Below are 24221 nucleotides of genomic sequence, written 5' to 3'. Positions count from 1 at the left end.
AAAGTAAATATTCCTTGTTGTGGTCTTCTTGCTTGAAGCGTGAACTCTCCTGTGCGAGAACTGTATTAATGATTTGCCACAGATTGCCTCTTGTACAGGTCAGTGTATGTATCTGATACTCCAAAAATTAAAAACTATAATGGATGACTGGCATGAAAAGGAGGAAGAAACAGTGGGTAAGGGTACTGCAAGTGAATTGGCACCGAGGACAGTTAGAGCTGCCTCATCAGTCTTATGGGAATAGTGTCTTTCTAACCTCAGGGCAGATGCTATAGATTGCTTGGTGCATTTCTGCATATAAAAGGGATAGGAGTGGAAAAGAGGAAGAAACAAAACAGTCTTTTTTTTCCTCTGCAGTAATCCATAGATGCTTGGCTGAGATGGGCTAATATTAAAATGAAAGCACATTGTCACACTCTTCCCACACCTCTGAGCAACAGACTGAACTATACATAAGAGACAGTACTCCCTAACATCTGATTGAAGCACATTTGCTTTCACTGTGCCAAGAGGAGGATGGAAATGGTATCAACACCTTGCTTTAAAAATGCTGTGAGCAAAGATTTTTGTTAAAAAAAAAAGAACAGAAGAAGGCAGCTTATATTTGGAACTCAATTTGTAATTTACACCGACAATTTCAGTGGTAAGCAATTCCATTGGCTGTTTGTGTTTTTTGTTTTTTTTTTTAATTTTGGTGGTTATTAGCTGTTAGTTCTCCCTGAAGCTGTAAACCACCTCAAGCATAGTTAACCAACAGCAGCTGTAGCTTTCTCTTAGGCAACACTACCTGTTCTCCTTTGCTGGCCCCACTGCCCCTAGTAACAGGAGATATTATAGAAGTATCATATAAGCACTTTTCCTTCCTTCCTTCCTTCCTTCCTTCCTTCCTTCCTTCCTTCCTTCCTTCCTTCCTTCCTTCCTTCCTTCCTTCCTTCCTTCCTTCCTTCCTTCCTTCCTTCCTTCCTTCCTTCCTCTCTCCATCCCTCTCCAGCCCTCTCCCTTTCTCTCTTTCCCTCTTTCAGCAGCCCCCCTCACTCCTCATCAATATGTGTTCTATTGTGATTCCTTCAGACTTACAAATGTCAGTCCTTCCCCCAGCCTGCCCCCACCAGATTCTGCTGTTTCAGTTCTCCAACATCTCTTTCTATATATAGCCAATTTGTCTAACTGACTAGAAAAAAAAAACCCTTTACTTTCTGTAGGGAATACCAGCAAAGCAGCAAATATTGCCATGGCAACAAGCCTCTCAATCCATCAGACTCCTGCAGTATCTAATACATAATCTGTAAGGTGGAGACTAGTGTTGAAAAACGAACATGACATATTATCACTTCAGGATTTAATATCCCTTCCCCATGACCTTAATTAGCTCACCTTATTTTGGGCAATTATTATATTTCTGATAGAAACTTCTGTTTTATTTTGCTTTACAGAGGAAGCTAAAGTGTGATCTGCCTTCATTAAAATGCAGCTTTTGACTTTTTCCCCACAAACATGCCACAAAATGGGAGTTTCTATAGTAACACACAATGCAGACTTAATTTGAAATTATAATCTCTTGATAAAGATAAGATCCCCCCAGCCCCCTTTCTCAATGTATTTTCTTTTTGAAAAAAAAAAAAAGGTCTTGTCACAGTGATGTACTTCTGTTCCAAAGAAAGTTTGAAAAGAGTTTCTTTAAATTAAAAACCATCATGTAACACCACTGCTGAGGTTAAAAATACACATTCTCAACACTCATTTTCCTTTTACATTATAAATTTTGTATAATTTTGTTGCTTTTTTGCCTCCTTTTATTTTTAAATTATTAAATTATTTTGCTATGACTGTTTAATGCCATGGAAAAAGGATAACTGCATTTAAACCAACAACACTTGCAATGGTTACTGGAAAGGCGTTTATTGAGTTTAATGACAGGTCTTGGATTTTTACCCTAGTTTTCTAAGACAAATACTATTATGGAGTCTGTTTATTGCTCATTCAATGTGACAACTTAAAGAAACCTAATCCAGTGATCAATTTCAACAGCATTTAAGACCATTTCCAGGCTGTCTGCTGTTGAGTGGGAAGATGTAGATCTGCAAGATATTTTGTCAAGGATTTGGAAGTGGGAGGGATGGAGAAGAGAAGGGTTTGATTACAGTAGTGGTGTCCAAAATAGGAGCATGCAGGAGTGAAAGGTTCATATGGACAACTGGACTTTCCTAGTGAGGCAGAGGGAGTCAACCAGCTGCTCCTAAACACTGGGGTGTTTGGGGATGGAACTGACACCTGCTGGAAGTGGCCTACATGTAAATGGTTTGACACACAAATTCTCATTAAATCACTTCTACAGTATGAAGCCTAAATCCCACTGTAAATCTCTCCCATCAACAATATTTCTCCAGGGCTTCAAATCAGGTTCCTCATGGCTAGGAGGTTTACCGTTTGGACTTCTCCATTCAAGCTGTGAAAGTGGTCACAGAGACCACTGTCTCCTCCTTGTGGCTCTACATAACAGAGGGAGGTTCTCAGTTGTGGCCTGACTTTTCTTCATGGGCATTTGCACAAAGCTCTACAGATATTTTTGAACAGCGAACAGAGTTGTGCCAATAGCCTGACTCTGGCTTTGCTGCCAGTCCTCCTATTTGCCAACAGGTTTCTGCGTGGTCATTTCAGATCTACCCCAAAAGAGAACAAAGGGTGAACTGTGCTGATTTGAAGAAATGTACTTTAAAATTGGACCGTTTCAAGCTGCTTTGAAACACAGTCGTTTTAAATGTTGCCCTCACGCCTGCAAAGCATATTTTTTTCCTAGCAGCCTTTGGGAGTTCTGTAAATGTCAGTCAACAGCGTGCTGATGCCCAGAGCAGAATCTCTTGCAAAAGCGGCACAGAATGAACCGAGAAAACACTGGGTTTTAAAAACCTACCACATGCTCAAGACATGGCAACACAATGATATTGCAGACCTTCACACTGATAGTTTTTCCATTGTGTGGACTGTTCTACCTGGCTAGCAGTCAGTGGAGTGCTACCTTAATGCAGGGGTCTACCTGTTCAAAGTTATTGACATAAAGAAACCATTTAAATGAGTTCATGACTCTCCTTCCTTCCTTTTCATGTTAACATCATGGGCACCTCACAAAATCAGGGAGGCAGAAAAACAGTAGGAATTTTTCTGTTCACTTTAATGGGTTTTGTATCATGCTCTTCATGAATTCATTTTTAAGCATTACAGTCTAGCACGTGTGATTGAATGGATACTAAAAATATGCAGCATTCACCCACAAATTAGTACAACAGAATGAGTTACTTGTGCCTTAAATAGTAATACTCCCCTAAATAATAATGTTATCACCAAAAAGACATTCAACTGCATGCAAGAGCAATATGCCATAGAAAATAAACTGACTTAGCAGGAGGTGTGTAGATAGTTCTTTTCTGCCTTATTAAAAAAAGAAAAAAAGATAATACTGTGTGCGCCAATACACCATCCTGTGTTTCAGTAGGTTTCAGAGGAAATTATTCTTTGCCTATCATTAAAATAACTGTTCAAACAATACTAGAAACCGAGCAGAACAAGATATTTAAACTGCCTCCCAAATCTGTCAAGTGAAAGTATAGGTTTTCTAAATTCGACCAAAAAGTGCCACTTTAAGGACAAGTAATCACGCTACTTGTTGCCCTTTTGATTTGCAGCTAGGTTAGTAAATGCTTCATGACGCATGACATGACTCCATTGTGTAAGTTCCTAGGAGCAACAGAGGAAACCTGTGATATAGAGATAGCAGGCTCAGTCTGACAATGATAAATATATTAGATGATGACAATCATTCTGTGAATTTAATTCTTGTGAATGAATGAAAACGGTAATTTAAAGTGTCATGATTTGGAAGGATAATCATCTCTGTATCAGTCATTCACAATCAGTTGTAGCGGAACAGAGCCTGATACTGTTACATGCATTAAATTGTGAGATGCGTGAAGAAATTTGGAGTTAGACAGGAGCATCAGATAAAACAACCAATTAAATTTCACCCAAGGACTGAGCCCAATCACTTACATACCACTAAATTTCGACTGAATTTATGGAGATGAAGCAGAAAGTATGTGTTTATACAAGCCAATTATGTTGTGGGTTTTGTCTCCAGCCTCTTTGGTTACACTGCTCTCTGTCCCTGCACTAGCTGAGTGAGGAAGGACCCAGCTGGGAAAGGGCTCAGTGAAAGCCCTTGTAACAGTACTCAGTGACTCTACTCAGCTTCAGAAGTATCTTGGGTTTTCTGTGTCTTTGTAAGCTGCTACCTTGAGTTTGGGAATAGGATCTTTAAGGTCTCAGCGCCAAACTAGAATAGTTTTGTATCCGTGCTTAGAGCTCTTACTGCTGCTCAGGTGGACGTAGGTGGCCCATACTGACACTGGATTAAATGGATCTCTCGCCTTAAAATGACAGGAAGACAGGGAAAGCTATAAATGCTGAGTGATACTAATGCGAAATTGGTGGTGGTAATAGGTGGTGTTAACAGGTGATGAAGAGGGAGATAGAATGCAATCTCTCAAGCAGACTGATGTGAAGTTCTTCTGTGGATTGTTCCACAGAATAACTTTTCTCCTAGTCTTTACTGGTAAGTGAATCATCTCCTTCTAACCTTCCTCCTAGTGGATTGTTTCCTTCTAACTCATTGTATTTAAATGTCTGAATCACCAAACTGCATGTTTGCAGACCACCAGCCCATCTTTACTAGGATTCTTTTAAACTCTTAATCTACTCTACAGTACTTTGTGGCAAAATGTTTTGGAGGCTACATTCTATATGAAAAGTATTTCCTCAGATATGATGGCATTAAGGTTTTCTGATACCTGTCTTTTGCCATCTCCTCTCCACAAGTTGGTGCTGTCAGGACCTGCTGCAGGCAGGAGAAATGCATTTATCTGAGGTACTGTTGCATCAGTTGGGCTGAAATCACCTGTGTCAGTCCTGAGGAAACATAGGATTTTATTTTGGATGAATATTGATTTTGATGCGTTAACTTAGCTCAACGATATTCAGCTATAGCATCTTGCCTTTTTTTTTTTTTTTTAAATGATGTAAGTCATTAAGCCAAATAAGAACGAAAGTGAAGCTTGCACTCCAACTCCAGTATCAAATGGAAGAGTTCCAGATGAAAAGGGATATGTCAATGCAAGATCTAGGCTTCTCAAAGTAACTTTGCTGCTGCTACTTCTGTGTTGAGAGTGAAAGAAACACCACATGTCTTAAGCACTCCTTTTTAACTGCCAGTTAGTTGAAGAGCTGCATGCCTACTTTTGCTGCTACCAGTGTTCTTTTCTTTTGTGCTAGCGTTTCTGTCTTCTGTTGGTTTTTTTTTATATAGGTATGTGGATTAAGAAATGTGCTTATGAAGTATGATGATGACCAAGTAGAGGGAGTTCAGCAAAGAACAACCAGGACTGAAGGCCCTAAATGCTGAAGTGGACTGTAAAATCTAAATCCGAGTTCAATTACGAGGTGATTGGAGAGGGGTTCTGCAAGCTGACAAATATTTAAAGAGGGGAGAGAGGGGAATTATTTACAGCAGGGATGATTATAGGAAGATGGAGCTATCTTTCATATATGGCAGAATTTCATCCAGCTCAAAGTGCTAACAGTGAGGATCAGCAGATGCACACAGCTGTGTCCTCCCTTTCCCTCAGAGAGATATGCCTGTGCAACAGGCCTGGGCTGAGACAGCGAAGGAAGCAACACTGCAGTCTGGGATAGACTGATGCTGGGGTGCAGAACAGCCCCACTGCACAATCACTGCTATCCCTGCATCTGAAAACAGTGCTGCATCGGCTCAAAGGAGGACTCTTCTACGGGTGTCTACCTTGTTGGTTTATATTTTAACAGTTCTCTTACTGTTGGTAATGACTCTTTCTGGAGTCTTTTTGGTTTTCTCCTCCATGTAGTTCAAGATGTTTTGTGGTAAAAGAAACAGTGGTAAATAAAGTTAGAAGCACTTGAGCTACGAGTGCAGGTAGTGGTTCAGAAATAATACACTTTCAATTATTGTGTTCTGTGCACAGGAGAAAGTTTGACCTGTAGGCATTATTTTGCCTGTAACATGGTTAATATGGTCCCTGTTATCCCCTGTCCAATGCTTGAAGAGCAATGGAGGCAGGTGAAAGATACAGGGAGAATATAGTCTAGCTTTAGGGATTAATTTAATACCCGATTATAAGGCTTTTAAAAGACATCTGTCAAAAATACCATGATAAGACTTTTCTCTCATTGTTTATATTGAATAATGCAACTGAGCCCTTTTTCCAATGAAGTGGAGTATTTCTCTTTCTCTTCAAATAGTTTATCCTGCCATGCTCTATAATATTTTCCATCCATTGATTCTGGACTTCTTTACCACTCATTTTCAAAGTCTAAGGATTTCAAAATCCAATGCATTTATGGTACTACCTGTTTAACAGCTGTTCCTGTACATCTCAGATACCTTTTTTTAATGGATTGTTTTTCCCTTAACTGTTGACCAGCATTCTTTGCTATTCATCACGCCATGCTTATTCCCTAGAACTAAAAGCCACTATGGTCTCTTATCTGCTTGATAACTCAATAAGCCTGATCCAGCTCAGACAGTTTTCTACAGCTTTCAGAAACATTGATCCTGTTTTTCGCCATTTAATTCAACTCATCTGCTCTCTGTGAAGACAACTGATTAGACTTCTCTAATGACTTCTTTATCCTGAGTGAATATGAACTTCCTGCTCTTTACATAAACAGTGTGGGCTTTTATTTCAGCATTGCACACTGCTCACTTCTTCAACTGAAGTCCATTGTGGGTTAGCACCTCTGGAAGATTTAAGTGTTAAACAAATACAAAAAAAGCTCTGCATTAGAAAAACATTAAAATTGTGAGGTGAAGCCCCAAATAGCTGGAAATAGACAGAGTGCAATGCCAGCTGGCCCAGATGTGAACATACTCATATTATTCAGGATATGAGAGAAAATGTCTCAAACAAGACTTTAGCCACCTAACTGACATTTGTGGCAACTCAGTCCCATATGAGGTTCTCAAAAACTGGTACTTAAAATCTGAAGTGACTTCTGCTTTCAATATTAAATTTCTGCACATGCTATAACTAATTCTGGTCATGCCCAGAAACACTGGTCCTGTATTTCCCCTCTAAAGACCGTCTCATATCTAAATACATCTCATACCAAATCTCATATGGATTTACAGTTTTGTCCTACTGCTGATCAGAAGATGTTAATGCAATATGACTGTGAATTGGGTTCTGTTTTATCTAGTAGTTTCATGTCTAGAACACTTAGATTTAGTATAGAAGATGAGTGTTTTCTCTGGGAAGTCTGTGGCTGAAAAACCCAGTTTTGCTGTGCCATGGACCATAGCAATGCAAAGGAAAGGTACGGGGCATTTTACAATAGTGTCAGACTGACTGTAGCTTCGGTTTTAGAAATGGGTTATCCTGAGCTAATAAAAGGAAGGGAAGTATTGAAACACACACCTACCATGAAAAATGGCAACATCAATAGAAGAAATGTTATTAAAGGTGTAAGTAACAGGAAGACTGTTTCAGTGAGAAGCAGCACAATGTAGCCTGTATGTAATCACTGTTCCTAACTAGAAAACCAGAAAATTTTACTTTATTCATAATTCAGCACTTGGTTATCTCTTCTGTGATATTTTGAGATTAATTTTCACAAATGTTTTAGCTTAGCAATGTAATATTAGCAGTACTATAAAAATTTAATAATTTTTTGAAAAATATAAGCTTCTAGAATCATAGGACTATACATAAGTCTTGGTTTTCATTTGGGAAAAAACATTTCTGTCCCTCACACTTGCAGAGAGAAATTAAAGACAAGACCCTTACAAGCTCAGAGAATGCAAAGCAGATACACTTCACATCATTGTATACTGAGTACTGGAAATACTGGAAATACTGTCAGTCAGCTTCCTGATTAAGACAAGTTTCTTTTGTTTCTTTTTTCATATATAAGTTCACAGTTCTTCTAAGCCCCTGCTAGTGCAGCACTGAAACAACAGAACTTCTTGCTTTCTTGCATAATGAACTCCCGTTTGAGAATCTCATTCTCTCAGAACTTGACCTTTACCATGAAGAACAGACTGTATTTTCATTTAATGATAATAGCATTGTTCTTTCTGTTCTTTTCATTATATGCATCAGCTAATTTCTGCTGAAATACTAACAACTACAACAACAACAATAATATTAATAAAATAATACACATTCTGGCTACTTATAATTTAAATTTGACCAAAAAATTAAGGAGTTAATTTTGAAATAAATCTTATCAATCTATATATACGGTATCAAATCCACAGTAATTACATGTTCCATTCAATAAAACATTTGCCTCTATGGCTTAATATTTACTACAAAACTGCTCTTCCAGAAATAATTATTACAATAGAACTCTTTTCTTACTGAAAAGTAAGAGATGATGTAAATACATATTGTGGGAAAACCAGTCTTTCTATTCTACTCTTGGCATGCCTTCAAAAAAAATCAAACCATAAAGGGATAACTGGGTATCTTGAAAATAAATGACTCTAACTTTCTCAAGCATGGACACATGTCTTGCTTGAACGAGTTTTCTGAATGCTTTGGTGTTTTTGCACTTGAATTTTGCATTATAAGAATCTGCTCTTTCCAACAATTGATGGTACTTGATACCAGTGGAAAACGTCGAACTGGATATTTGTACCTAGAAATGCTTTGTGAGACTGAAGAATCAGTATTCTAGACCAATGAGATGGATTCATGCTTTAGGATCAGTTCTTTGAAGTCCTGATTCTGTGCATGCACAACTGGTATTGTGTTCACACAAGATAGCATTTGTGCATGTACCACAATCTGTGATGTGATAGTAAAAAGATTATGTTTCTGAACGAAAGACAAAGATAAAAGGTGTAGTACTGGGCAAAAAAGGTTGAAGTAGAAAGGTCACAATGTCCTACAGCAAGAGAGAGTGTATTGGATATGTATTTACTGTAATGTACCATACATTTTTCTTGCATGTCATAAACCAACAATTCAAATAATCAGAACTGCTGAAAAAAATCCAGACTACCCTGGCACATGTAAATCTAAAAATGCTGTGACTTTTAAGTAACTCAAAGCAGAAACATTTTTCTTTTTATAAACCCTCTCTAAAAGTATAAGACAGCAATAGAGACACTTGAAATTCAGACATTGGAGGCAAGAAAAAGAAAACTTTTGGGAAAAGCATTCCGTGACAAATCAGATCTCTCCTAGGATTTGTCTGCTCCTGGAAAGTCTTTCAGGTTAGCTTGATTTTTTATTTTTTTTTTTACACACCCTGAGTAAAATTCATGGTATTCATAGTTCAGAAGGTTTTATCTAGAGTCATCTAAGGTCTCAGTATTCATTATTTCACTGTCTTTGGAAGTAAAATTACAGACATTTGGAGCACATGTTTTTGTAACAGATGAAGGAACATCCTTATTTTAAACCAACTCTTCTGCCCCTGGCTGTCCTCATGCAGGTATATCATGTGGCTTAACTGGGTAGCAGAACAAACATGACTGTTTACTGATGTACCCCTGCTGCCAGACAACATCTTAATTGGATGTCACTTCCCTGTTTAAGTGCTTTAAGGCAGTCAACCATGCCCATTTGCAATTCTAGCCCATGGCAAGTTCATACTGCTCATGTCACACATTGATTATGCTGCAGCCATCATATGTCACACTAGATCTATGCTTCTGAGTAATTTGGAGCTGAGGCCTTGGAGTTCCTCAATACCTTAGGGAGAAGAGTTTGTACAAACTTGTTTGTATACATGTGACCTGGAAACCTCAGAGTTCAGTCAGGATGAACGGGGAGGAACACATTGATACTCTCACTTGGTCTTCAGCAGAAGGCACATCTCTGGCAGGGCTTTTAGGAATATCAGGACCCAAGGAGAGCTTTGCAGGTTCTATATCCAAGTCTGAGAGCCACCATGTTGCAAAAGAAGCAGTGAACTAGCCCATGGCATAAGGTAGACATCCCACAGATGCCAATTAGGGGTTGTAATGTAGACAGCTTGCTCTCACCCAAGACAACTCAGGAACATGCTGCACACCTTGACTAGCTGGATAGCAGGAGAAGAAACAGATGGAACTAGAGAGGAAATTCCTTTTGATATCATAACACTGGACACTAAAAGGACTTTTCCAAGGTACTGTCAAAGCATCACCATATTTGGCTACTCACTGTATGTCTTGTGACAATTCTTTTTCCCCAAAGTATTCAAAATGGTGATAATTCCTGAGGACTAAATAGTTCTGTATGGGAAGTTTCCCATAATATCTAATTTTCCATATTGGCCAAATACATCAGGCTGAACATCTGATACCTTCCTGTACTGCTTAATATTTGCTCTCCTGCCTTACTTGCTGTGATTTAGCTATTCACAGGCAAGATGGTGGCATAATTTGGGTTAAAAAAGACCACCAGTGCATGGGAAGTGTGAGAAAAACAGGGATGCAAGAAAACAAAAACCACAGGGCAAATAATTTGGTTCCTGGTTTCATGTGTATGCTCAGCTTTTAAGTATTTTGAGATTATATGGGGTAAATTGCCCAACTCGGGCTATAAAGAAATTTCAAAATGCATGTGGATTTTAAGGCATTATAAAGGAATTCTTGGACAGCTCCCTGGAGCTCAATGTAATTATGGTGGCTTTGTATTAATTCTGTGCAAATGTTGTAAAATAATAACGGGGCAAAGAGTGGTCCTATTTGTTATGCGTTTCTGCTTCTGTATCAGCTCTAAGGGACTATCTCAAAAAATTTAGCGTGACATTTCTTCATTTCTTTCTAGTTTGCTCTTTACCTGTTGTATTAAAATAATTTTTTTTTTTTTTAACTTTCAAGGCAGACAGTTCTCTCAACACACACAAGTACACAGCTCTGTCATGATACCTCATATCTTTCCATCATCATAAAGGTCCTATAGAAACAGGACAGAAAGTATTAGAACATTTTTTCCTTGCCAATCTTCCCTACAATCTGACAGATCCTCTGAGAATGGAAATGCAAGACATGACAAAAATACAGGCTGTTATCCGTGCTGGTGAAGGTAACAGACTTGGAGCAACTATTGCATCAGTGTTCTCTCAGTCTTCCTCTTAGCGTGCAGTGTGAAGTGAATCTCAGATACAGGGATTTCCTTACTGCAGAGACATCCAGAGAATCTTTATGGAGAAGAAGGGGCAGAGAGCAGTGCTTGGTAACTTTGTCATAAAGCATTTTGATGGAGAGAAAAAGACAGAGCAGTAGATGGAAGGTGATTGGAACTGTGCAAAGATGTGAACAGAAGAAAGAGACAAGAAACACAGCTCTTGGGTAAGACTGAAAGGCAAATAATTTTGTTATATTGGTACCATGATCAAACTATTTCTTGAGGCATTTGAAATCCTTAAGGCCTCGGAGGCCTTTCTTTGTGTTCTCAGTTCCAAGAAAAAGGCCCTACAGTTCAAATCATAGGCCCACCCTATGCCAACTTGTTGCTTCCCCATTCCATATATTTCCTTTTAATCTGCACTAGATTTAAAATGAGCACTGTGGTATGTTCACTAAGAATTTTCTTTCCAGCTTGCAACACAGTTTATGATTTATTAAAAATATTTTAAAATGTTATGAAATCATCTGAAAATTTCATAAAAGGTTTGCATGAAGTATGGATAAATCCTCAGGCAAAGCATCAGTAAATTCTTTTAAGAAGCTTTCTATCTTAAAGAAGCCAAATGAAAGCAATTTGCAAGACAAACACAAATCCTAAAGGAACTGCACAGTGCATATTTCGCTCATGTTCCTGATCAGTTATGTGTTTTACATGGGCTGCTTCTCTGACTCTTCAGACCTTTTGGAAAGTCTGCTTGGTTTCCCCTAGCACTTGTTGGTGAAATTCCTTCACCTTGTTTCAGAAAGGTTGTGCAAAGCCCAGCAAGTACCTAACGCATAGGGCAGATATACTACTTCTTTGCTTCCACCTTTGATAACAAGTTCTTCCATTCTTCCATCCATCTCCCACCCGTCCATCAAGACAGAATTATACAGCTATCCAGTATTCAGTAACACCAGAGAAGTGATGGGGATGCAGGATGTTTCTAAGAATTACGTTGTACGTCCACAGAGATTAATGCAGCAGAAGTACCATTCCTTATAGCAGAGTTTCTCTAGGGCCTGGTATCATTGTCCTTTTGGGCCTTGCTAAACTATAATGTTGATCTTTCCACTGTTACCACTGTTTCTCCATTTGCTGCACCATGGAGAAATACTTTTTTCTACTTATGAATACTGCAGAAATTATAGGAATGTGGATCCTGTTGGTAGCTCAAAACATTGAAAATCTCATCTATGAATGTCCCCTAGCAACTTGAATTTTGTCAGGTCTTACAAGATGCAGATAGTGGGGGAGAAGAAGAAGCAGACAGAACAGCATTCAGGTAACAATGCACACCTCCATGGCAAGAACTCCATCAAGTGCTTTCATGAGAGCTTCACTACTCATCAGCAGGTTTCCCTGTATCTTATGCCTTGCCTGTAGTCTGCTACTTCTTAAGAATGCTCTCCCTATGGGGAGAGGAGCTCCCAGGTGGACTTCTGCATCCTGCATTTGTGCACAAAGCTTTAGGAATAGTGCCTTTGCTACATGGATGTTCTGCTGCCTCTATTGCGCCTCCCAGGTCTGCAGCACCTTTTTGTGGGATAGGTTGTTTCTGACACCGAGATAATTTTCTACAGCTAGTAGTGGTGACTCTGCCCTGCAATGGCATATGTAAGGAGATACAGAGAGCTATGTCAAAGGAAGTGAAGTGAACTGGGAAGGCAAAAAGGCAGGGAAGTGCTGCCCTAGGAACAGTCCTTTATGCAAACAGAAAAAAAACCCACCTAGAAAACACTTTATAATGTAAATGTGTCTTATGCACATCTCTTTCTCTGTCTTTCTATGGTCTCTGGTTAAGCAGAGTGAAAGATTTCTCCCTTTTAAAGTCAATTTATATAACCTTGCATAGGCTGTGAAGCTAGATAAGTTTAGGAAAAGAGACAGCAGTTTGCCAGGATTTTGTACCAAATTGTCTCCAATTTTTGTCCAGAAACAGATCATCCAATCTGAGTCTTTCTTCTACAAATGTTTATAGGCACTACTCCATTATCTAGATCCCATATTATGGAAGAAGTACAAACTACCTCTTGTTGGTTGCATATTTAAGGCAACACACACCTCTCAGAAACCAGTGAAATCAATGCAAAGCTTTGCACATATATCTCCGGGCATAACTCCAGTTGAATGAATCTGGCACAGGCAACAATCCTGAATAATTGCACTGGATTTAGTGTGACCTTTTGTAAATTTGAGAAGGAATGTGTGCATTAACCTGAATCAAGTAAATTAGGCACTCATTAAGTCCACAAGTAGTTACATTCTATTGAAGTAAAACTCAGGCTTATGAAGTCAAACACATTGTAGCTGCTTTGCTGGATTTATGTCCAAATACAGGTGATTTAAACAGTGTATGAAGAAAAAAGAAGTCCCTGTTTCGAGGATTCCTTTTTTTTTTAGGAGTGGAATGATTTGTGATGAAATTAGGAGTGAAGACAGCGCTGAATGAGATCCCTGAATGCAAGCACTGTTTTCCGGTTTTGTGTTGTTATGTAAGGGAGGGGAACAGATGGAAAAAGAAAGTGTTTGAACTTCCTATTTGTACTCACTCATCGACTCTGTCAATTTGGCCATCTCTCTTTCTCTTTTGGGCTTCTCCTGGGGGAACAGACAAAATAAAAAACAAACATATATATATATATATAAAAATATATATAAAAATATAAATACACTTGAGGGCAAGTGGCAATGTGATGAAAGGACATTAATCCTTTATATATTTCTATTTTATTTAGGGATTTAACTTTACTCCTAAATAGCTTGCACCTCTGGGGGCTTTTTTCTTGTCGTCTCTGGACTGTGTTAACATTTTTATTTTTTCTGTGTGTGTGTATATGTGTATGTAGTTAGAGTAACTGAAGTTATTCAATCGAAGTGATAACGGAGGAGGAAATCCCCCTGTTTTGTGCTCTGCACTAAAATTTGCATGTATGCTAGGACTTCCTGACAGAAGATATGAAAATGACCATCCCATAGCACAGATACACTGAAGGAAAGAAAGCACTTATTTAGAAATAAATAACTTCCGTATGGAAGTTGGAGCTAGTTGCATGGTACTGGGTCTGACACTGAGATGAACTATCTGAAGTATTGTTTCATTTCTCCCTGTGATACATGAAGGACTACCAATCAAACCTGCTTGTCTATGTCTTTTGTTTTTGGCATTATTTCTTCATGTAATTTTGTTTTGCAATTTCAGACACTTGTTGTAGCTGTTGTAACTAAGCCTGTTTTGACAGCAGTCTTGGTCACTGAAGGCCCTTGGATTTGGTGAAATTCTCCTTAACAGGGTCCAATGCCCTGAATGATGCCTCAGCCAGAGCAATGAATTCTGAGTCCCATCTCCTGATTTCAGAGCCAGAGTTTGGGCTAAATCAAAACATTCAGCCCTTCAAAGGCCTTTAAACTCTAACTAACTGGTTTTGAGAAGACGTGATGGGGCTACTCTCACCTTTACAGGGGCATAGTCTTACATAGTCTACATACATAGTTTTCCAATGCTACTTGGCTATCACATGAGCAGAACCTGCTGCAGAGGTGTCAGGCTGTCACAAGAGCCACCCCTTCTGCTTTATTTAAAAGAGTGGGATCATCTCATGACTAGAGAGGAGGTGAGGTCTATCCATCTCCATCTTATCCCAGTACTGGCTTCTAGCGTGTGCAAAAAATCTAAAAGAAACGTTTTTCTATACCAAATATGCTATTGCACTTCAGAATGCTATATTTCTGCTAACAACAGCTCGTATTTCATAATAATAGGAAATATTGGAATGCATGAAATGAGTAGATACTGCTTCAGAATTATATGCATATCCCTTAGAACATTTCATATTAAGAGAAAGGTTTAAGGTTATGTCCTGAATCTGTGGTGAGGTTAATGCCCTAAGCCATGCTAATAATGTAGCATTCAGCATCAGATTCATGCACTACTATGAAATAAAACAAGGAGGAAGAATGAAATAGCACGAGTGCCAGTTTAAAAAAAAAAAAGGGTCATGTATGGCAATTTCTTGAATGGTATTAATAGTCAGCACTGCGAAAATCATCAATAATTTTTGTCCATGTTGCTTTATGATGTGACCTTAAAACACCGCCTTCCACTAGCGAACTTATAGTTTATCAGGAACGAACAGTTGGGGAAAATCAATGTTGAGCCCTGAAGATGGAAGGTTAGATTTATTAGACTAATAACAGCCTGTGATTTTAAATATTAATACTTTGCTCTTGCATATTATTAAATACTTTTTACTAATGATGAGGTCTATCATAAGGACGTAGGAGACTAGAATGTCATTTCCTTTTAAAGTGAAAGTATTAATAAGGAGAAGGTTATAAGTTTTTGAGCCTCTGAGTTCTGCTAATGATCAAATATTTGTTTTGAAGAAACTGGTAAAGGCAAGCACTAACAGAATGTTATTTTTTCTCCAGTAATGTCTAGAGACCTCTGACAGATAAGCACAGAAACATTTACGTGTAAAGAGACTGTGTATCTTCACTGCAGCAGTTTGGGTATAGCATGTTAAAGAAGAATGATAAGGTTCTTGGACTTACAATACCGTCACCTGTGTGAATTTCCCTATTAGAGAGCCAACATGAAATGGCAGACAAGATTAATCTAATTGATGCATTTGAAAATATCAAAATAATTTGGTTTGCTTTTCCTATGAGAAATGACCAGGACTACTGAAGTTCTGATCTTCCTTCTTGAGAAGATAAAGGTACTCTTGTATGAATGTAGTTTCTCAATAGGGCAGTATATGAATGTAGTTTTCCAATAGCTCTAAGTGCCAACACAGAAAGTGTGGCCTGCACTTCATTCTTCCACTTCTCAGCCAAAGAAAATCAGGCATCTTTGTATAAAGCTCTCCTTGCCTGACTTCCCATGCTGCACAGTCTGCCATAGGTTCTGTCAGAGGGCACACAGGAGATGTCAATAGTGTCAACAAGGCAGTGCAGACTTAACATTTTCAGTGTCATGCATGAACAGAGAGTGAAGATTGCATCAGATTCCAGATGGGAATCAAAACAGGGAGTACCTAGGTCACTTGTCCTACGAGGAAAAAATACTGGGCAAGAGAGTGCATGATCTTCTTGTAATTTTCCTAATGGAAGGACCATGGGCACCTGCTGTAACTTTGTCTTCAGTGGCGGTTAGCTTCAGTTGGCACAAATTCATGCGATCTTTATCTTTGGTTTGTTTGTTTACTGCACAGCTGAAACTTCTCCTGTACTGAAACTTCTCCTGTACTTTTGCCACTTTGTGAGTGCAGAGGTGCACCTACATGCTAGGAATCTATTGAATTAATCTAGAACTTTGGCTAAAATTTCTAATAGTATTTTGTCAGTCCTGTAAAAGCTGAGCTATAGATCAAAACTCAAATACATAATATCCATTACACTTACTTTTTGTGAAGCTTTGTTACTTTTGAAAGTAATTCGGTAGAAAATCTCTAGTAATTTCATTGATATATCCTTTAAGGTAATAGTTATTCAATCACTAAATGCAAATTCAATGAGAAAGAAGCACAGAAGAACCTTTTTGAAATTTTAGCTTAGAGTAATCTATCTTGGGATATCTTAAATTACTTTTCAACTACATGGAAATGGTGTTATGTTTGAAACACTATTAAATGGGAATAATAGAATTTCATTTTAGATAGTTTCTTTCATACTCATGACATCCTCAAATGCTTTACAGTAATGAATTAGATACAGGTTGTTAGGCAATGGTGTGTAGGCAAATGCAGCACTCATTATGTTATTCATTTTACCAATAGCCTACATTCAGCTCTCAAAAGCATTGCTTATTCTAGGTGAAGAGCGATTGCTGGAAGGAGTTGGAGCTCTTCCTTTAGAAAAATGCCATATGAACTTCCAATTCTATTTGGACATATATCCAACAAAGGCAACAAAATAGCTTAATAGCCCATCTTTAGGACCTCTAACAATGAGATGTGCTATGTTACTGCATTATTTTACTATTACTAAAATTCAAGCTTCATGTAAGTTCTGCTTATATTTATGTGAGTTGCTTTTCATGCCTCCTGACCCAAAGCTAAAATATAGTGTAAAACTTGTTGATTTTTGTTATTCTTTCTTGCCCATTCCAAGAAAGGTTCTTGGTCTCAACCACCTGTTTTGTCATGTCTCCTAGAATTAACTCTTGGGGTGGGGACTGTAACGACTGTATTTGTGCAGGAACCGGCACAGTGTGATCTCAAGCAAATTGGCTTCATTCTCAGCTTTAAAGGTGAGAATATTAACAAGTAATCTGCGTTCCCTTGCAGTGGTCTCAGCATTTGAATGGCTAAGAACACTCCTAAGAGGACTATCCTCTGCTTGGCACCAGAGACGATTTCAATTTGCATCAGTTGGAATGAGCTTAAAATACAGTTTTTGAATAGATTGAGTGAGCAGAGTTCACTGAGGGTGTACCTTAGCTGGGTTCACTAGAATTATCAAGCAGTAGGGGTGAGTATGCTCATTAATGTGTTCAGATGTCATAAAGCACTCTCAGTAGCTCTGAGATGCCTTACATGGAGGAAATTTGCATTAAGAGCAGGAGAAACTGAATTTATTTCTCTGGGTTCTAGAATATAATTTTTACATTTCTCATAGTTTTTAGTTAACTTACTCATCATTCACACTTGGTCTGTGAAATATGTATGGAAAAATTTCTGTTTTTTTCCAGGCAGAAAGTCAAGCAGCAATTCTAGAGAACCTTGTCAGCTCCCCTCAGACACAAGATAAAAATCTCACAAAGTCGTGTATTAAATCTATTACATATACTTTGTCATTCTCTAACTAGGAGGAACAAACACTCACGTATTAAACACTGGGGATGGCATGTGGTGGTTCTGAGGGTAGGAAATCTTTCTAGAAACAGAAGCAGCATAAATAAATGTTACTGACCGCTGCTGAGTGTGTATAAACATTTCTTAATGTACTTGCACCTACCAGAACACAAATAAATAAAAAATTGTCTGAACAAGATAAAGAGAAAAAATTATCTGAGAGTTTGCAGGAGAGAGAATATTCATATCTATGAAAAGAAAAAAAAGAAAAGGAGAGAGAGAAAGACTTTATCTTTTTGGCATTTTAAGTAAGATCTAAGATGTAATAAGTCTCAGGTTTTCAGTTTTTCTAAAATAACCTAAAGAACATATTTAAAATATTAAAATTTATTGCAGAGAACACAAATCTAAAGAAATATTACAAAATCCTACTTTTGGCAGCAAACCTCAGAACTACAGGCATTTAAATATCCTTAATTTCTTGTGGCAATGTTGCCAGAAGATGCAGATTATTTTATTAACAAGTCTGTTTTACATTTTTATGCTGTTAAATACTTCTTGTTTCTGCTGTCAACAGTGGAAGAGTCACTTAAGCATTAATATGAATTGGCCATTAAGGAACCAACGGGAGCATTACACAGTTATAGCTTAATAAAGACATATTTTGGGTATCTAAAGGACCAAAGGCGGGAGTTAAGTAATGTTGTGGTATTATTACATGATTAAAGCCAGGTATATTTTCTTAGTTTCTTTGCTCTAGAGGGTGAAGTATATCAGCTTAATTTTCATCTTGCATTACAAAGACCCTACAGAATGTCTGAAGATTTATTTGATTCCCTCAGATCCCAATAAAAATGCGTCTTCTAAAATAATGAGCTGGGTTAACTAAACACTAGGAGAGCTTCCACTTCTGTACTTTGACAGCCAATGAACTATTTGTACTGCTCGCTTTTGAGAAGCTCAGCTTGGGTGTTCTAACAACTTATGGATGAAGGTAATTGCAATTGAGTATTTAAGTCTTTAAGTCTACAACATTTCTAGCCCACATTGTGAAACCAAGCAAGTGTAAGTATAAGCTGAAAACCAAGAAGAAAATCCTGACAACAAAGTGATGTAGTGATGCTGTAGTAAAAAGGTTGGAAAGATTTTTACTTAGGGCTCTTAAAACTGCACTGGACAAACCAGTGTAAACTACATCTCAGCAACCAGTCTTCAAGACAGAGTGGATAATCTTACATATGCTTTGTCATCTAAATCTCCAGACTGCAGGTAGGGTGGCCGTGTACAATTAATACATGGTGAAAAGCTCTATAATCAGTGGAAATATTCTTACCAATTTAAAGACCTTTTGATCATACTCACAAGAAACTGCTATTTTCCTTTTTAGGGTATAATTCGTGAATACATTCTGAATCGTACTAGAATAAATGTAAGTTATCTTGAGATAACAGCAGCTATCCTATTTTAAAAAGTTGGTAGAACCCCAAAAGAGGAGATTCACTATAGAAAAAGACTTAAAAATGCTTATACAGTCTTTTCAGTTGTTAATAATGTGTAAGATTAGTTTTTCATGAACTCATTGCTGCTGTGCCCCCCAAAGGGAAACTCTCAACTGGTTGGTTGTATTCTTATAGCGTTAAATTCCAGATTTCAGTAAGAAGCACCAAAAGAATGTTTATAGACTTGGGATTTCACATGAGAAATTATAGGTAGAAGCATGTCTGAACTAATCTAGAAACCATTATTTCAACTATTTACGAGAATAATGATCTAGTAAAGTATGTTTTGTTTATTACTTGCCTTGATGCATTGTAAAAAGTAGCTCATAACTGAATAGAACAGATCAAACATTTCAAAACTGAATCTATTTCCTCAGGAACTTTGTGAGACTTAAATAGTGAACATACAACTAGGGGAACTGACATTTTTCTTTTTTTTGTGCTATGATCATGTTCATTCAATGAAGGTTCTTAAACAAGAACTGTCTTCAGTGTCACATTTGGCTCTGACTGAATAATACCAAAGTATCTCACACAGTTTCTGATTTTAGCAGCCTGTAATTGTTAAATCTATTTTTAAAAAGTCTTCAAAAGCAGATGCGCTGAAAAAGAACCAGTAACATGTCAGATGATGCTAAAATGCTAATAATGAAAATACCTCCCTGTCCAACTGAAAAATACCTGAAAATACCTCCCATTTACTATTCGCTAAGAGAAAAATGAACTTTTGGTTGCTTATGCTGTTATTCAGGCTAGCTTACACAGATCTTTTTCAGCTGAACTGCAAATGCACTAAAGAAGAGAAATGCTAGTCTAAACCAGCCTTTCTGAATTTAAGAACTGAAGCTTCATTCTCAAGTTGGTGTCTTCCACAGAGAAAAACCAGGAAATGAGACTGTAGTACTTTCCGTATGATTACTTTATTATCAGTGACCTTTCCACCTCAGGGTGAAACTCCTCCTTTCTTCAAATGCACAAAGTCACAACTCTGGTCTTCGGTCTGCCAGCTTTTCAGAGCTAATGAAGATAATAATAGGAGCTGCAACAGAAACAGTCAAAATTTGGACCTTCAGACATATGGATTGGGGTTCATGTCACCTAAGTTCAGTTGACTAAAAATTTGGATGTACAGGCTAAGCAAGTTATTTACACTTCCAGTAGCATCAACAGAAGGAAACCAGGACCTTCAGAAGCATGTCAGCCTACCCTAATAAGGGTGTCTTAAGTAGATGAATTGCTGCTGGAAGTGCTCAACTTGTTAGAAATACAGCTGATGTGACTAAATCAGTCTATTTACTTACTTGTTATATGGCTGAAGACAGAGGGTATGAAGTCCCTTTGCTGTGAAATTGCTGTGGTATTGATTATCTTTCCTCTCTGCTAAAGGTTTGCTCCTACCCTTCAGCTCCCCTTCTCCTCATGCCCACGTGCTGTTTCTTCTTGTTCTCTCTTGTCTTATCCGGCCCATCACCTTTCCTAAAACGCTCTCTCCCTTCCTTTTTCTCTCCATCTAACTTTATAACTAACCTTACTTCTCCCTCTCTTCACACTCTCCCACACTTCCAAAAAGAACGTTTGTGAAAGTAGCACGCTGTTTGTTGCTATCACATTGCACATGCCTCCCTCTCTACCCCTCAAACCCACACGTACTATCTATCTTGTCTAAATAGACCACATACCTTTGAGGCAGGGACTGTCTACTGCTTCAACTGCACAGGCTCAATCATAGCATCACACCAAGTCTTTTGATGCTGTGGTGATATTCTTATTTTAATGATATGTACAACATATTATATTATATGTGACCATAAATGACACACAAGTGTAAAAAGTTTATTAATAAAAATGCAAACGAGGGTGAAAATCACTGTACCATCACTCCTGCCATTCTTCTGGTACTTAGATCAAACTGACAAAGGGTTCTGACTGCTCTAGGAGACTTTGTCTCATTGTCGGCTGAGGCTAGAGATAGCATTCATGTTTATTACTTCAGACTAAAACCAAAGGATGTTTTCTGTAAGGGAATGCTGGCTCGGCACAGTGCAATGTTGCCTAGAGATCCCCAAGCAGCCTCTAAAAGAACAATAACTGTCAACAAGTAAATTAGTCTGCAAGAGTCTTGCACTGATGTAACTGTGCCGCTAGTACTTCAGTTAGCATTTTACCTAGACATGTCTTGTGTTGTGTCATGTAGACATCTGTATTGTGTCTTGGGGATTTGAATCCATTTTAACTAGAATATCCAGACAAACTCTGTGTGAATCACACTAAAGATTTACAAGTCAGACACGGGAAATCTATGTGTTCCTCTATAGCACAGCTGATTGCACTTTATACACAGTGAACTTTGTACACAGTGCCATATGATGGAGAGGTTTCAAAATGTACTAGCCTGAGTTCTCTCTAAGTTTAACTAGCCCAAAATAATACATATATATGATGCTAGTGATAAAAGGTCAGCTCATGGATCTAGCCATTTCTGTTGCTTTTAATCTGTTAATAGTAATAAAATACTAATAGCTATTAGCTTCTAAAGGGAAAAATATGTGCTCTGTTAGAGATGGGATGGGATGAAACATTTTATTCCATTACAAAGATATCAAACTGTAATGATATTACCACTATCAGATATATCTTCTAGGCTCCTCCACTGTACCTTGGTGTCTCTAAGAAGCCTGTCCGTTGCTTTCCTATGTGATTGCTCTTTCCTGAGCACTCTAAACTCCTGCATAGTACACCCTTTCCTCACTACTGCTTGAAAGGAGTCCCCGCTCCTTCCACGTTACACAGCTCTGTCTTTTCCTCCACCATTTTTGACTCTTTTAACCACCCTTCCCTCTTGTCTGAGATGCTTCCATGCATCCAACTAGAAGCAGCAGTACGGTAGACAACAACTTCTGGAGCTGCCTATGGGCAGCCTAAAGGCTCCCGGTGAGGATGAACACCTTGTACAACAATATAGAGAGAGCAGAGGGAAGGAGTATGCTCAGGTCCAGCCTGGGTATGAAAGAGCGAGGTGCTTCCCTTGCCCCAGAGCTGCGCTAACACAGTCAGCTCAGACTCACAAGAGCATCAGCTTTATTGCACATCAAACACAAATTGATTATCAGCTAAGAATCCTTCTTGGTTTCTGTCACTTTGAGTGCATTTACCTGTAAACTTAGGACAAGTCTTCTCAGTACACTGGTCACAGTGCAGAGACCTCCTGTCTGCTGCTGACGTGAGCTAATAGAGCTGCATGCCCGTGGAGGGGCTAGTCTGGGAAGCTGCGTCATCGTAACACTGCTGGTGGAGCTCATCAGCTTGGCCCTGGAATGCACTGGCATGACTGTAGTGTCTCCACTTTAAGAGGCAGGACAGCTTCTGATAAGTTCGATATAGCTGCACAGTCCTGCACTGGATGGTATAGAAGTCATAAGTCTCTAAGTTTGTTCTGTGAATATTCTGGTTATATTATTCTGATTCAGGGTTTTTTGGGTGTCACTCTTTATTTACTTGTGGTTAACAATGGTTACATTTTTAACAAAAAAAACATTACAGTTATCTGTTTAATTTCATTATCTCCCACATTTTAAAATTATGAGGAATTTTGTTATTACTCAGAATTACAGACATATTTCCTAAAGAGCTGTTTTGTGAAATTTTAATCAAGAATAAATGCAGTCAGAAGAAGCATTTAAATATTATTTTCTCCAGCTTTAAAAACATCCCTATTTCCTATTTTAATGGTGTCTTTTCTCCTCCCCAAATTCAAGATTATGCCCTACTTTCATTCAGTTATGTGCAAACCTGGTTATTAAAAAGATAAGCACATGAGAGTTCCCATACTGCCTTATTAACATAAGCATTCTACCACTGTTCAAAATAGATGAGACAGATACATAAAAATCTTCTGAGTTTTGTAGCTTGACTTGATTTTGATGTCTGCTGTATAATAATTAAATGCTTAACACTTCAGAAAACTCTAGGTAATTTCAGGCTAAATTAATCTTCATTCACAGAAAATGGGAACAAGATTTAGGTGAGATGTTTTGTTGTTTCTTAATATCTTTTAGTTTATATTAATTTTGTTTGTTGTTTTTAGAAAAATAAAGCTCTACTTCTAGTCATTTGTACTACAACAGATCAGTTCCAGGCTTCCTTAACCATCCAATGGAACAGCTCGTTCTGCTTTGCAAAGCCTTGATGTGCAACTTTATGGGCTCTTTTTCATCTCCTTCTGTTTTTCTGTTTCTTTCCAGAGGAACTGCAGCTGCAGAAGCCTGGAGAATACAATGCAACATGGGCATATATGCCCCGATTGTGAAATTAGGTACAGGCAGAGCTGTTACACACCCTTATGAAGCTCTGCTGGATATGGTTAGACCACAGGTAGGCTCAGTCTAGGCAGAGGTGTCTCAGTGCAGGGTCAGGGCTTAAGGCTCTGACTTCCTTCGAGGCTCTTCTGTTGTATTTGAAAAGCTCCATATTGAAGTGAGTACCTTGGTTTGCATTCTACTGGAGAGAAATCAATTATCCTTTTCTTTTTCTGAGTACACAGTAGTACCAAGATATCTTCATGTTTCTGTCCACCCTCTGAAATTAACCCTGATGATGCAATTCCCCAGCTCAAAATGATTTTCACTTTGTTAAATGGATTGCTGTGTAATTACTAATTTGATGCAAGCTGGTGTGAATCATGGCTACAAAGGGTTTCATATCAAGCAAGTCAAAAGAACATGATGTTTACCTTAGTG

The 24221-nt window shown here is 38.2% G+C and overlaps 1 protein-coding gene across 2 annotated transcripts in view; it reads right to left on the bottom strand.

Moving 5' to 3' along the window:
- The window catches only part of KCNJ6 (potassium inwardly rectifying channel subfamily J member 6), a 170007-nt gene that overhangs the window by 105815 nt on the left and 39971 nt on the right, over window positions 1-24221 (bottom strand). Inside the window, exon 2 of one of the 2 annotated variants that reach the window (XM_075431990.1) lies at window positions 13742-13790. The exons of the other annotated variant lie outside the window; for it this stretch is intronic. Coding sequence (XP_075288105.1) covers window positions 13742-13766 — 25 coding nt within the window. The 5' untranslated portion in view covers window positions 13767-13790. The remainder of the gene's footprint in view (window positions 1-13741; window positions 13791-24221) is intronic. 2 annotated transcript variants of the gene reach the window in all.

The sequence above is a fragment of the Opisthocomus hoazin genome, chromosome 1, assembly GCF_030867145.1.
Source record: "Opisthocomus hoazin isolate bOpiHoa1 chromosome 1, bOpiHoa1.hap1, whole genome shotgun sequence".
Classification (NCBI taxonomy): domain Eukaryota; kingdom Metazoa; phylum Chordata; class Aves; order Opisthocomiformes; family Opisthocomidae; genus Opisthocomus; species Opisthocomus hoazin.
The sequence above is the reverse complement of the archived record's forward strand: the minus strand, read 5'-3'. Positions and strand labels throughout refer to the sequence as shown.